At 45.8% G+C, this 12,529-nt stretch overlaps 1 protein-coding gene across 2 annotated transcripts in view; it reads left to right on the forward strand.

Annotated features, from left to right (window-relative positions):
• The window catches only part of Heatr1 (HEAT repeat containing 1), a 41,726-nt gene extending 29,519 nt beyond the window's left edge, over nt 1-12,207 (forward strand). For both annotated transcript variants that reach the window (XM_052157361.1, XM_052157360.1), the window contains exons 33-45: nt 2,907-2,953; nt 3,280-3,403; nt 4,216-4,356; nt 5,023-5,315; nt 5,922-6,072; nt 6,872-7,030; nt 7,153-7,287; nt 7,398-7,502; nt 7,585-7,753; nt 8,239-8,393; nt 8,916-9,074; nt 10,893-11,001; nt 11,901-12,207. In XM_052157361.1, coding sequence (XP_052013321.1) covers nt 2,907-2,953; nt 3,280-3,403; nt 4,216-4,356; nt 5,023-5,315; nt 5,922-6,072; nt 6,872-7,030; nt 7,153-7,287; nt 7,398-7,502; nt 7,585-7,753; nt 8,239-8,393; nt 8,916-9,074; nt 10,893-11,001; nt 11,901-11,989 — 1,836 coding nt within the window. In that variant the 3' untranslated portion in view covers nt 11,990-12,207. The remainder of the gene's footprint in view (nt 1-2,906; nt 2,954-3,279; nt 3,404-4,215; nt 4,357-5,022; nt 5,316-5,921; nt 6,073-6,871; nt 7,031-7,152; nt 7,288-7,397; nt 7,503-7,584; nt 7,754-8,238; nt 8,394-8,915; nt 9,075-10,892; nt 11,002-11,900) is intronic.
• Nucleotides 12,208-12,529: the final 322 nt, after the last annotated feature.

The raw sequence follows: 12,529 nt of genomic DNA on the forward strand, positions 1-12,529 counted from the left end.
ACTCACAAAAAAAAAAAATAGCTTGTCCAATGTCTTGTGAAAATGTGAGGCATGCCTTGGAAAATAGTGAAAAACAGTGTGCTTTACCATGCAGACTGTTGAGATCCAGTAATGTCATTCTTAGACACATAGACCCAGTGGAAGTAGGTGAGTGTGCCCCAGTCATTTCCAAGCAAATAAAGGGCAGCATTGTTGATGGCAGCCCCAGACTGCTAACAGTCCAGTGTCTGCCAGACGAGTGGGTAAGTCAGCTGGCTCTGAGGGACGATTGTGAACAGTACAACCACCTGATGAAGCTCTCTTAGGAAGCTATTGTTTATATCAAGGACGAAGTGTGGGGCATCTCTCCAGAAGTCAGGAGCAGAGTGCCTTCTGTCACCACTTCTGTACAAGCAAAGAAAGTGAGAATCAGGAAAAAAGAGGATCAGCAATCTCCTAGCCCTAGCTATTAGCTCCGCAGCTTCCTGATAGAGATGGCGCGGGAGGGTTACCTCAGTGTGCCAGCTACTTTACCATTAGAAAATGTTGGTTTTGTTTTTGTTGTTTTCGAGACAGAGTTTCTCTGTGTAGCCCTGGCTGTCCTGGAACTCACTCTGTAGACCAGGCTGGCCACGAACTCAGAAATCCGCCTGCCTCTGCCTTCCAAGTGCTGGGATTAAAGGCGTGCGCCACCACCGCCCGGCTTTTTTTTTTTTTTTTTTTTAATGTTACTACTCTTTTAGGGAAAAAGTCTTCATAAGCAATACAACATAAATGAGGTGTTGAAAATTCAGCCTAATGAAACTTTGCCAAGAATATTATAATAGAATTTCCAGGAGTTTCTCCTCAAGACAGGGTTTCTCTGTGTAGCCCTGGCTGTCCTGGAACTCAGAGATCCACCTGCTTCTGCCTATCAAGTTCTGGGATGGTGTGTGCCATACTGCTCCACTAATTCTTTAAAAGGCACAAAAGAATACTTGACAAAGCAGACCGTCTTCATGTGTATGAAGACACACTGGTGGGCTGGCTCGATGAATCAGCGGGCATACCTGTCCTGCCAAGCCTGATGACTTGAGTTTGATCCTGGGAACCTAAATATTGGAAATAGAGAACCCATTCCTGCAAGCTGTCCTCTGACCTCCACACGTGCACTGTAGCACGCACAAGAGCATGCATGCACATGTATACGCACACACACACACACACACACAGTAAGTAAATTGATTTTTTTTTTTTTTTAGAAAAAGCTTCAGCTGTTCAAAGATTCTAGATTAACATAAAAGTTTAGTACACTTCCCCAGTTAACTTCTTTAAAAATGATGTTGACATACTGAGGGTTAATCCAAATGGTAGAGAAAGAGTGATCAGACACGTCAGTGTGACTGACCGCTGGACTGAGAGCACACCTAGGTAGAGGGAGGGAGGGAGGGAGGAAGGAAGGAAGGAAGGGAGTAGGGAGGGAAAGTGGCAGATGGTTTACAAAGCCACAAAGAAAGTACACCTAACAAGCCAGGTGCCTTTAATCTCAGCACTTGGGAGGCAGAGGCAGGTGGATTTAGGCGGATTTCTGAGTTCGAGGCCAGCCTGGTCTACAGAGTGAGTTCCAGGACAGCCAGAGCTACAAAGAGAAACCCTGTCTCGAAAACACCAAAAAAAAAAAGACAAAAAGAAAGGAAAAAAAAAAAAAAGAAAGAAATCACATAATTTAGGTAGAGTAAAAACTTTGATGTGAAAAGCAACACCTAGAGCTTTTTACAAGAAAATTCAGGAGAACAGTGTTGTGATCAAAGGAGAAATGATTTTTCTTTCAAACTTCGAGTCAGCAAAACAGCACCATAAACAAGCAAAAGGAAAGCTGCGGGCGTAGATCACTGCATCTCATGAGTGAGATCATCAGTTTCCATCCCCACACTAGCAAAGAATAGCATTTTGATGAAGAAAAATCACAAATGGTTGGTACTCACTCGATAGAACTCCAATGCCCTGTGAGCAAAGCAGGAAGCAGACTGAGTGGGACGCTAGTGTGTGTGCGCACTGGTCAGAGGTGATGAGGCTTGCCCAGATGCTTAAGAGACGTACAAAGATGTCCTTGAGCTTTATCAGTGGAGGAGAACATCCCTAACCTCAGCCTGGCAGAAACGCTTCAAAATACCAGACTACTAAAACTATTCCAAACTACTCCGTTGACATTATAAGTGGAAAATAGCACACCTGACCTCATGTATCAGGTCACGATCAAAACAGAAGCATGTGAGAAACATGGCATGAAATTACTCATGCTATAAGGTAATGCCATGTTTATACATGTGTCCCATCCTCACTATCATTATTTGCAAATTTTCAATTAAAAATAAAAAATCCGAAATTGAAATAGGTTTCATCTCAAGCATTTTAGGTAAGAAGTTGTGTTCAATCTATGTGTAGAAAAAAATGGACATAAATTAATTATCTAGCAATAAAGGAAAGTGATTAAATATATCTGCAGAGGAACAATATGTATAACTGGACTGAAAGAACTAGAATAAGATAGGTTTCCATATCCTGGTCTCAAAAATCGGATGTATATGCTATTTAGAAACTTAATGGCAGGTTCAAGCTTTCTTTGGTGGTTTGAGACACAGGAAGAACCAGGAAGCAATTACACGATTGAACATACCTGTTTTCATATTGCTTGCTTAATACTCTGTATGCGCTCACAGGGTCAGGCTTTTTATAAAAGAAGCATCGATGTTTTTCTGAATGTTGCCATGCTGAATGCATTCTACAAACCCAATTACATGGTTGCAGCCAGTGAGGGAGCTCTGAATCTAATTAAACTGTAATGGCAGAAGAGTTTCGGGTGTGTAGTAGTAGTTTGCCCTCTTAACCATGTCAAGTGACTTGAGCAGCGGCATCTGTCTGTTCTCATGGGCTTCTGTCATTCCTAGGTTGTTGAAAGCGGTGGTCCTCAGAGCCTACGCGGACTTGAGCAGAGGTATGGTTAGTCTTTTTTTAACTACTTGGGAATAATTCCAACTTGCAAAGGAATTGGAGAACGGATGTAAGAGTCTGGCCACGTTCACTGCCGCTCTGCACCCGAGCCTAGTCATTCTTGCTGCAGACATTTTTGTCTCCCAACTCTGTCAGGTTTGTTGTGTCTTTGCTCTGAATACTTTGCTTCAAGGCAGTGTGAATACTGTGGGCTGGTTTTCCAAGCAGAGGATAACCAGTGTCGATCACTCCCCTCCTTCCCCTCCTGTAACTTCTGAAGTAAGTCTGAGATAATTTACTAAGTTGCCTTTGTGAATGTGTCTCTCCTAGTTTGCTAGAAACAGTTCTCGGCTATATTAACACAGTAGCGCAGTCCATGGAAAAGAATGCAGACAAACTAACGGGGAAGTTTTGGCGAGCTCTGCTCAGCAAAGCTTACGACATGCTGGATAAGGTAGGCTTTCTAGGCTTTTGCTCCTCTCCTTAATTACCGTGTTTGTTACCGCTTTTTATGCCAGTGTACGATCATTTAACTCAAACTTGCACTGTAACAATACACTTAGTAATAACAAGTCTCTCTTTTTTTTAAAGATTTATTTATTTATTATATGTAAGTACACTGTAGCTGTCTTCACACACACCAGAAGAGGGTGTCAGATCTCATCACGGATAGTTGTGAGCCACCATGTTGTTGCTGGGATTTGAACTCAGGGCCTCCAGAAGGGGAATCAGTGCTCTTAACTGCTGAACTATCTCTTCAGCCCTTGTTCAATTCTCTTAATATCTAAAAACAAACTGGTCTGGAAAATAAGTGTTTCCATACCAATGAAGAGAACCTGTGCCTCAGTAAGTGTGATGAACTTACTAATTGATCATGTAGATTCAATGTTCTGTTTCATGAAGCGGGACAATATAAAAAGGCCAACTAGAAGTAATAGATACATGCTTGGCCTTGGGGTTAGGACATGGCCTGGAGTAGTTTATTTCCTTTTAGTGTTGTGGTTTTGGTTTTATTTGTGATTAGTAATAACTGCCTGAGAGCTGTTGTAGAATTATGTGAGAGATCATGTATGAAAATGTCTGGCACCTCAGGGTTTATGAGAAGTAAGAGTCTGAGCTGGCCACGGTGACTTGTGGGACATGCCTGCAGTCCCAGTGCTCAAATCTGAATGTCAGACTAGCCTGGGCCACTGTCAAAATAATAAGTCTGTCTTACAGAGTTGAGTTCTCCTTTTCCTTTTGTGTTAAATGTTCCCTTCTCTGTAGGTCAATGCCTTGCTGCCCACAGAAACATTCATCTCTGTGATTAGAGGGCTGCTGGGCAACCCCCTGCCATCTGTTCGGAGGAAAGCTCTGGATCTTTTGAATAACAAGCTCCAGCACAACACATTCTGGAAGAAGAAAATGGTGAGTGAGTGCGTGAGGACCGACTGCAAATCTGCATGGCTTCCTCTGCTTATCTTGCACACCGTCTAAAATGGAAGGCTCTTACTATCTGGGTTGGCATACTGTGTGTGATATGAGAGAGAGAACGAGAGTGAGAGAGAGAGAGAGTCTGGCTGTTGGTTCTCATGCTGTCGGTGTGCTAAGGAAGGTCTGAGGATGGAATCCCTAATGCGCTTTCGCTTGCTGTCACCACGCAGCCCTTTGCTGAAGCATATTTTGATCTTTTCTTACTGGGACACTGTATGTGGATTAGAAGATGGTCAGACAGTATATGTGTATGCTTAGCAGTAAGAAAGGTAGGTGATGTAGTGGCACTTAGGAGACCAAGACAAGAGGATCTCAAGTTCATGCCCTGTCTAGGATGTAAGTTCAAGATCAATCTGGACAGGTTAGTGAGACCCTGTCTCAAATCAAGAATAAAAAGGTCTGGAGATGGAGCTCTGTGGAGGGCTACTTGTTTAACATGTTCAAGACCCTAGCTAACTTCTCCACCCTGGGGTCTGGAGAAGAACAGTTGCTTGAATGTGGTTGTGTAGCAGGACTCAGACCCAAGAAGGGGAGATGGGAAAGGAAAGCAGCTCTTCTTGTAGCTCTGATTACTGGTTGTTTTGGCTTCCGTTTCTTCAGGTTCTCCGCTTTCTCAAACTGGTTCCAGTCCTTCTGGCCATTGTGCAACATAAGAAAAAGGAGGCAGAAGATGAACAGGCAATTAACAGACAGACAGCGCTGTACACCCTGAAACTCCTGTGCAAGAACTTCGGGGCACAGAACCGAGAGCCTTTCATACCAGTTCTCAGCACTGCAGTAAAGCTGATAGCACCAGAGAAAAAGGAGGAGAAAAATGTCCTAGGAAGCGCCCTGCTGTGCATAGCAGAGGTGACGTCCACTCTGGAAGCGCTGGCCATCCCCCATCTACCCAGGTGCCCTACAACAGAAAGGGGGATGGATGCCTTCAGGGCTTTCGATTTCTTGAACAGAAAGTAAATGAAAATAGGGTTGTGAAGGAATTGATCTTTTCTTTGCTCTGGAAAATGCACCATTCCCGTGACCTTCAGACATTGCCTGGCGATGCTCTTCCTTTACAGAGTCTCTGTGCTTAGGCAGGAGCGGAAGCATGGCCAGAAGCAGCCTTGGCATTGGTAGAAGGAAGCTGGATGCTCCTGATTCTCCTGCAGGCTCCGATCATAGCCTGCTGTGCAGCTGTAGCAAGTTACTTATCTTAAAGTCCTGTCATCTGAAATACAGGAGCATATCCTACCCAGGCCCCATTTTTCTCTTTATAGGCCTTGTTGTGCTTTGTACACAAACCTGACACCTAGCACATGTTCAGCCATAGAAGAATATTCTTTTTCATAGTTAATATGTGTCAGCACTGTCGGCACCGAGGCTTTCTTGGCTGGAGTGATAGAAAGTGTACAGGCAGTACTCTGCACACTGTGGGCGTTGTACAAACACAGATGGCTGTGAAATTTTAGTGTTTGTGTTTGACTTGAAGCTGCTCAAATGTACTCATTCCTTCTTGCCAGTCTGATGCCCTCGCTGCTGACAGCCACGAAGAGCACCAGTGAATTGGTCCACAGTGAGGTCTGCCTGCTCAGTGCCCTGGCCGCCCTGCACAAAGTTGTTGAGACTCTCCCACACTTCATCAGCCCCTACCTGGAAGGTCTTCTGACGCAGGTGGGATTTGGTTAATTATGACTTGCTACCCAGGGTGGCAAGGGAAACGGTTTTACTCGTTCAGTCTTCTTACTGGCTTTCTTTACTCATTGCTTGTTTCTTTGCATAATTCATTGCGTGATTATTATTTCCAAACAGAGGTGTCTATTTGTTGAACATGTGTCTTTTTTTCCTTCCATTGTCATTTCTGCTTCATCATGGAACCAACAGGCAAAATAGGGTGACTCCATGTTTCAGCTGTGTGATGTACAGCTTTTATTTACCTTAGGTCTTTGAGGATGGGCAGGAAGAGTTGCCCACTGTTATTTGGAAATGAGTGTGCCTGTGGTTTTGATGGGAAAGCTTCTGTAACTGTAGTGGGCTCCTTCATTCCCAGGTGAGCGGCATTAACTGGGAAGTCAGCCCTCCTTGGCCAGGCCACTAGAGTTCTGGTTGGGACTGCTTGCCACGTGGAGCTGAGCCTTGACATTCACTGTCTGCAGCAAGCGCTCCACGTCGCGGCTTAGAAGGGGGTGAGGCTGATGGAGTCTTCCTCGCTGCCTTTGCTGAGCAAGAACCGGAGTTGTAGGAAAGCCGTGAGGCTGAGAGGCTTTTGTACTTCTGCACTTGACACTCACCTCCTTCATCGGCTTCTAGTTAGGGGAATTGTCTACTCAGCTTTATCTGCAGATAGTCAGTTTGCTTTACAAGAATTCTCTGCTCTGGCATTAGCTGGCTGCGTGCCTTCACCAAGCCTTTCTGTGAGTGTGGTTGCCAGCGTGGTCCAGTGCCCTCAGTCACTGTTTCTCATTTCCTGCAGGTGATTCACCTAGAGAAAATCACTAGTGAAATGGGTTCTGCCTCACAGGCCAACATCCGCCTGACAGCTCTTAAAAAGACCATGGCCACTGGGCTCTCAGCTCGAGTCCTACTGCCCGCCATTAGCAAGACTTTGAAGCAGATCCAGAAGAACTGGAAGGTGAGTGCTGACTGTTGGACACTGGAGAGGGAAGGTGGCACTGAAATGTTCAGTGTTCACTTTCCGTGAGGATGCCCTGAGCTCTAAGACAAAGCAAACATTCTCTGCTGTATTCATGGCAGAATCACATGGGCCCATTTATGAGCATCTTGCAAGAGCACATTGGGGTGATGAAGAAGGAGGAGCTCTTGTCTCACCAGTCTCAGCTGACCACCTTTTTCCTGGAAGCCCTGGACTTCCGGGCCCAGCACTCAGAGGTGAACTGGTCCCCTCCCACTCCCTGAAGCTGTCATTCCCTATCAGCCAGAGCCAGATAAAAATTTACAGTGTAGTGTTTGTCCAGTCTAATTAGTTCCTTTGTTTTCAGGAAGATCTAGAGGAAGTTGGGAAAACAGAAAGTTGTATCATTGACTGTCTAGTGGCCATGGTGGTGAAGCTTTCTGAGGTCACATTCAGGCCTCTCTTCTTCAAGGTGAGCCTTTCTTGCCTGCAGGTCTTGCTCACTGGCACTGGCAGTGTGCGTAGATGATCTCACTGCTCTCTCATGGTTGTAGCTGTTTGATTGGGCCAAGACAGAGGATGCCCCAAAGGACAGGCTGCTGACCTTTTACAACCTGGCTGACTGCATTGCTGACAAGCTGAAAGGTCTCTTCACTCTGTTTGCTGGGCACTTGGTGAAACCTTTTGCCGACACCTTGAACCAAGTAAACATCTCCAAAACAGGTCGGTAGCTCCTTGGGCCAAGGCTCCCTTGTTCATGTGTGTGACGCAGGCAGTTAGCACAAGACCTAGAGCTCAGAAAAGGCTTGCATCATCCTTGGTCTAAGGACGGTAAACTTTTACGTTGCCATATTTTCTATTATGTTAAAACAAATAGTCAACACAGGAGAAAGGATAAAGTGGGCATTATTACTCATTATTGGCAGTAGCTGTATAATAGTAAATGCTGGTAGAGTGCTTCCTCGATATAAGTAAGGTCGTGGGCCCATCCCCAGGTTTGGATTGGTCTACCCTCTGCTAATAATCAGCTGAAGTGACTGAACTTGCCCAACTGAAGTGTCACAGTCTTAGCTCTAAAGGAGAGCCCCGCCTCTGGAGACCATTGTTCTTCTAGGTCATCCCACAGTCTCCTGCTTGTGATTGTGACAGTGTCTCTAAGCACCCGGACTTAGGACTTAGAGTTTTGCATTTGTATTTCTTGCGTACAGATGAAGCCTTCTTTGACTCCGAGCGTGACCCTGAAAAGTGCTGCTTGTTGCTGCAGTTTATCTTGAACTGCTTGTATAAGATCTTCCTTTTCGACACCCAGAATTTCATGAGTAAAGAGAGAGCAGAAGCCTTGCTGATGCCCCTGGTGGATCAGGTAACCCACGGGAAGGCCTTCTGTCGCTGAGGCCTCCTGGGTCGGGTCTTTGCAGGTTTTGTGTATGCTGCATGATAGCTTGCAAGGCTTGGTCATACAGTGTTTTTAAGGAGAGGGATCCTTTAAGGAAATGTTACTCAAAAATGGGTTTTTCGTGGATTTGGCTTGTCTTCATTGTGGAGGTCATTGTTTTACTTAGCAATTTTTCAGACAGAAATAAGATCTCACTATTAGTTTCTCCACTGAAAAGGTATGTTAACTATTGTCAAAGGAGCCTCGCTGAGCATGGCTACCCCCTACTCCCCCAGGGAAGTGCCACCACCCCAGGTCTTCCAGAGGGAGAGGTTGATGCTCAGGGCTTTTGCAGCTCTTTGAGCTCCAGAGGGAAGAAGGTGGCCTTAGAGACAAGATTAGCCATGGGAGAACTTACTTTTTGAGCCTGGATGGTGACACACACTAGGGATGTGCTCAGGCACAAGGAAAATGTGATCTATTGCTGACAGCCCACGTGTCTGTTCCCAGCTGGAAAACAGGCTTGGAGGAGAAGAAAGGTTTCAGGAACGGGTAACAAAGCACCTGGTGCCCTGCATCGCACAGTTCTCTGTGGCCATGGCAGACGACTCCATGTGGAAACCCCTCAACTACCAGGTTCTGCTGAAGACCAGAGACTCTTCCCCTAAGGTGAGGACTGTGAGTGAGTCTTATTTCCTGCTGGGTGTTGCTTCACTGCCCACCTACAATCATGATGTCAGCCCAGGGCACTGATAGGGAGAGCCTGGCCCTACTCCTGCAGGACTAAAGGTCTGATATACTGTATACTGTAGAATTCTAAAGATGGCTCAGTTGATGAAGTGTTTGGTGTGCAACAAAGTTTGATCTCCAGAACTCACATAAAATGCCACATGCTGGGGGCTGGAGAGATGGCTCAGCACTTGAAAGTTGGCCGCTCTTCCAGAGGACCCAAGTTCAGTTACCAGTCCCCTCGTGGTGGCTCACAGTGCTTACGGCTCCAGTTCCAATGGCTCTGCCCACCTTACTCAGATATGCACTCAGACAGAACACCAATGCACACAAAATACAAAATAAATCATTTAAGGAAAAAATAAATAAAAAAGGCCAGCATGCTGGCATGTATCTGGGAGTTTTACACACACACACACACACACACACACACACACACACTAAAGAATTCCTTATTTCTTTGCAGGCTCTCATAAAAAGCTGTATTTCACAGTGTCCTAGGTATAGCAGGTGTAAGCATTAAAATCCTTTCTAAATACCTCTAGGTCTCAAGTAGTAAAACTTCCAGGCCATTCTTGTTTTTAATGTCACTGTGCCTGACATAAGTGACTCCGGTGTGCTCACAACACCCCTGTAGTTGGAGCCATGATTAGAAATAAGTGCCACGGAACCTTGAGTGAAGTTAACATTCCTTACCTGGAATTTTCTAGCAGTTTTATTAATAAATCACCACTATCAAACTATCAAATAAGAGCCCCACTGGGGGGCTGGAGATATGGCTCAGCCGTTAAGAGACCTCTTCCAGAGGTCCTGAATTCATTTCCCGGCAACCACATGGTGGCACACAACTATCTGTAATGGGGTCTGATGCCCTCTTCTGGTGTGTCTGAAGAGAGCACTGATATACTCATATACATAAAATAAATCTTGAAAAAAAAAGAAAGGGCCTCACTGGTAAACAGGCCAAAGTAGATTTTTAGTAGGATTCATTCAGTTGATTACATTTCTAGGAATTAAAAACAGTAAAGCTATCATATAGTTGCAGAAACAAATTTATTTTAGTATTTTATTTTGATTATTGTTAAGAAAATCTTGATTAAATTATGAAAATTATTCCAAATTAGGAAGGAGACTAATTTGTGTCAGTGGCCTGCTATTAATTGCTCATAGCTACTTGCATTGCTTATGACAGGCAAGGTGTGTGGAGGGAGACACCTGAGCTTTTGTTCAGTGCTGAAAGGAAACAAGCCTAGTGGGGAGCCTTGGCCACGCAGGGATGCCAGAGGCCTCCGCACCAGGCTGGTACAGTCCAGGCTACCCAGCAGCCACCTCCAGCCAGGCCCGAAGTCTGCATGTGGCGATGTTGTGGGTTACATTTGTGTATTAGGGTGGGGCATAAGCTTGCTGTGGTGTATGTGTGTGGGGCAGAGGACAACTTGCAAGGGTCAGATCTCTTCCCCCATCGGTGGCAGTGCCTTCACCCACTGAGCCATCTTACTGGCTTTTCTGTGTTTTTGTTGTTGTTGTTGGTGGTGGTTTGTGGTTTGTTTTTTTCACATCTTAAAGAGCTAGAACATAGTATAAAGAACTGTTATGTGGATAGCTCTCAAATGGCTACATAATTTTTGTGGTGGACATTGTGACCAGTGAGGGTATAAAAGCAGTGTAAAAAAGAGCCGTCTCCATTCAGGTCAGGCCCAGCAGTGAACAGCGTGAGGGACGGCCGGACGGCCGGGCTCACTCCATTATTCCTTCCAGGTGCGGTTTGCAGCCTTGCTCACTGTCTTGGCACTGGCTGAGAAGCTGAGAGAGAATTACATTGTTCTTCTACCAGAGTCCATTCCTTTCCTAGCAGAACTAATGGAAGGTAAGTCTGGAGCTAACACTGATACAAAATCCTGTGGCCACAGGCTGTCTGACACAGGGTTGAACATTGAGTCTTTTTTCCTCGTGCCCAGTTCTAGAAGGCTGGGCACATCAGGAAGCTGTCCCCTCACAGTCCCTGAGATGATATACTGCTCATATAGGCCACAGTGTTGTTTATGAAATAACTGCAAATATTTACAGGAGTCATTGTCTGTGCCATTAAGGGCATTTGCTCACTGGAATGATGGGGTATACTTGCTTATGCTCAGAGTCAGGTGCTGACATAATCTTACTCAGTATTTTAAAAGAAGCTAAGAAACAAGAGCCTTAGAAAGTTTCAAAATGCTGGGCGGTGGTGGCACACACCTGTAATCCCAGCACTTGGGAGGCAGAGGCAGGCGGATTTCTGAGTTCGAGGCCAGCCTGGTCCACAGAGTGAGTTCCAGGACAGCCAGGGCTACAGAGAGAAATCCTGTTTTGAAAAAACCAAATCCAAAAAAAAAAAAGAAGAAAGTTTCAAAACTTTGATAATGGCACTGAGTGGCAGGTGGGGCTGGCTTAAACAGGAAGTCTCTTATTTGGCACGCCTTTACATTGTACTGCGTAATGCCCTTCATATTAATTGGGGATGGTGAGGAAGGAGGACTGCACCTGGACATAAGCACACCCTTTCATGCCTGACATCTGGTGTCTTAGAGAGCTCCTGGGCACAGGGTCCCTTGGAGCTTGCATTTGAATGTGTGTCCTTCTTGTGGCTTGCTGAACATGCCTGTGAGGAGTGGGGGACAATTGGGGAGCACTTGAGGTCACAGCCTGCTAGATGCTTCCTGTACAGACAGAACAGTGGTCGTAGGCAGGACAGCTGGCAGGCCCACGTGTAACTCTGCTTTGCATTGTTAGATGAGTGTGAAGAAGTGGAGCATCAGTGCCAGAAGACCATCCAGCAGCTGGAGGCCGTGCTGGGTGAGCCGCTGCAGAGCTACTTCTGAAGCAGAGCGTGCCACCCGCACCTGTGCTCTGGGAAGAGGTCACACTTACGTTCATGTTCTCATGGGGTGTTGGTGCCATGTTACTTTTGGCACTTTCGCATCTGCCGATATTTAATGTTTTTACAAACCCTTGCCTGTATCCCTGGGATACTGCAGAATCCTCTCTTGCCTTTTGTATAGAGTAGCTAAGAAGTAAACCCATGTTATTTTTATACAAACTAGTGTTTGTCTTTATCCTGAGTCGTGTTCCAGACGAGATGGGCGTGTTTAATTTCAGTGCCTGAGGCCCGAGGCACCCTGAAGCAGCAGCTGTCACTGCTCCCCGCAGCACCTCAGGTTTATCCGTGGTGTGTGTGTTACAGGCACTCTAGCCCACAGCAGTGCTCTCAAGGAAATGAATGGCACCACGCAGCAGCACTCAGCCACTCGGGCTAGAGTGACAGTTGGAGCAGCTCCTCAGTGCACTGGGACTCAGGGCCGTGGGTGTCTCCATTGTTCATCTCCTCTGTGTGTGGAGACCGACAGCGCACAGGGAGAAGA

Source organism: Apodemus sylvaticus, chromosome 14 (genome assembly GCF_947179515.1).
Source record: "Apodemus sylvaticus chromosome 14, mApoSyl1.1, whole genome shotgun sequence".
Lineage (NCBI taxonomy): Eukaryota > Metazoa > Chordata > Mammalia > Rodentia > Muridae > Apodemus > Apodemus sylvaticus.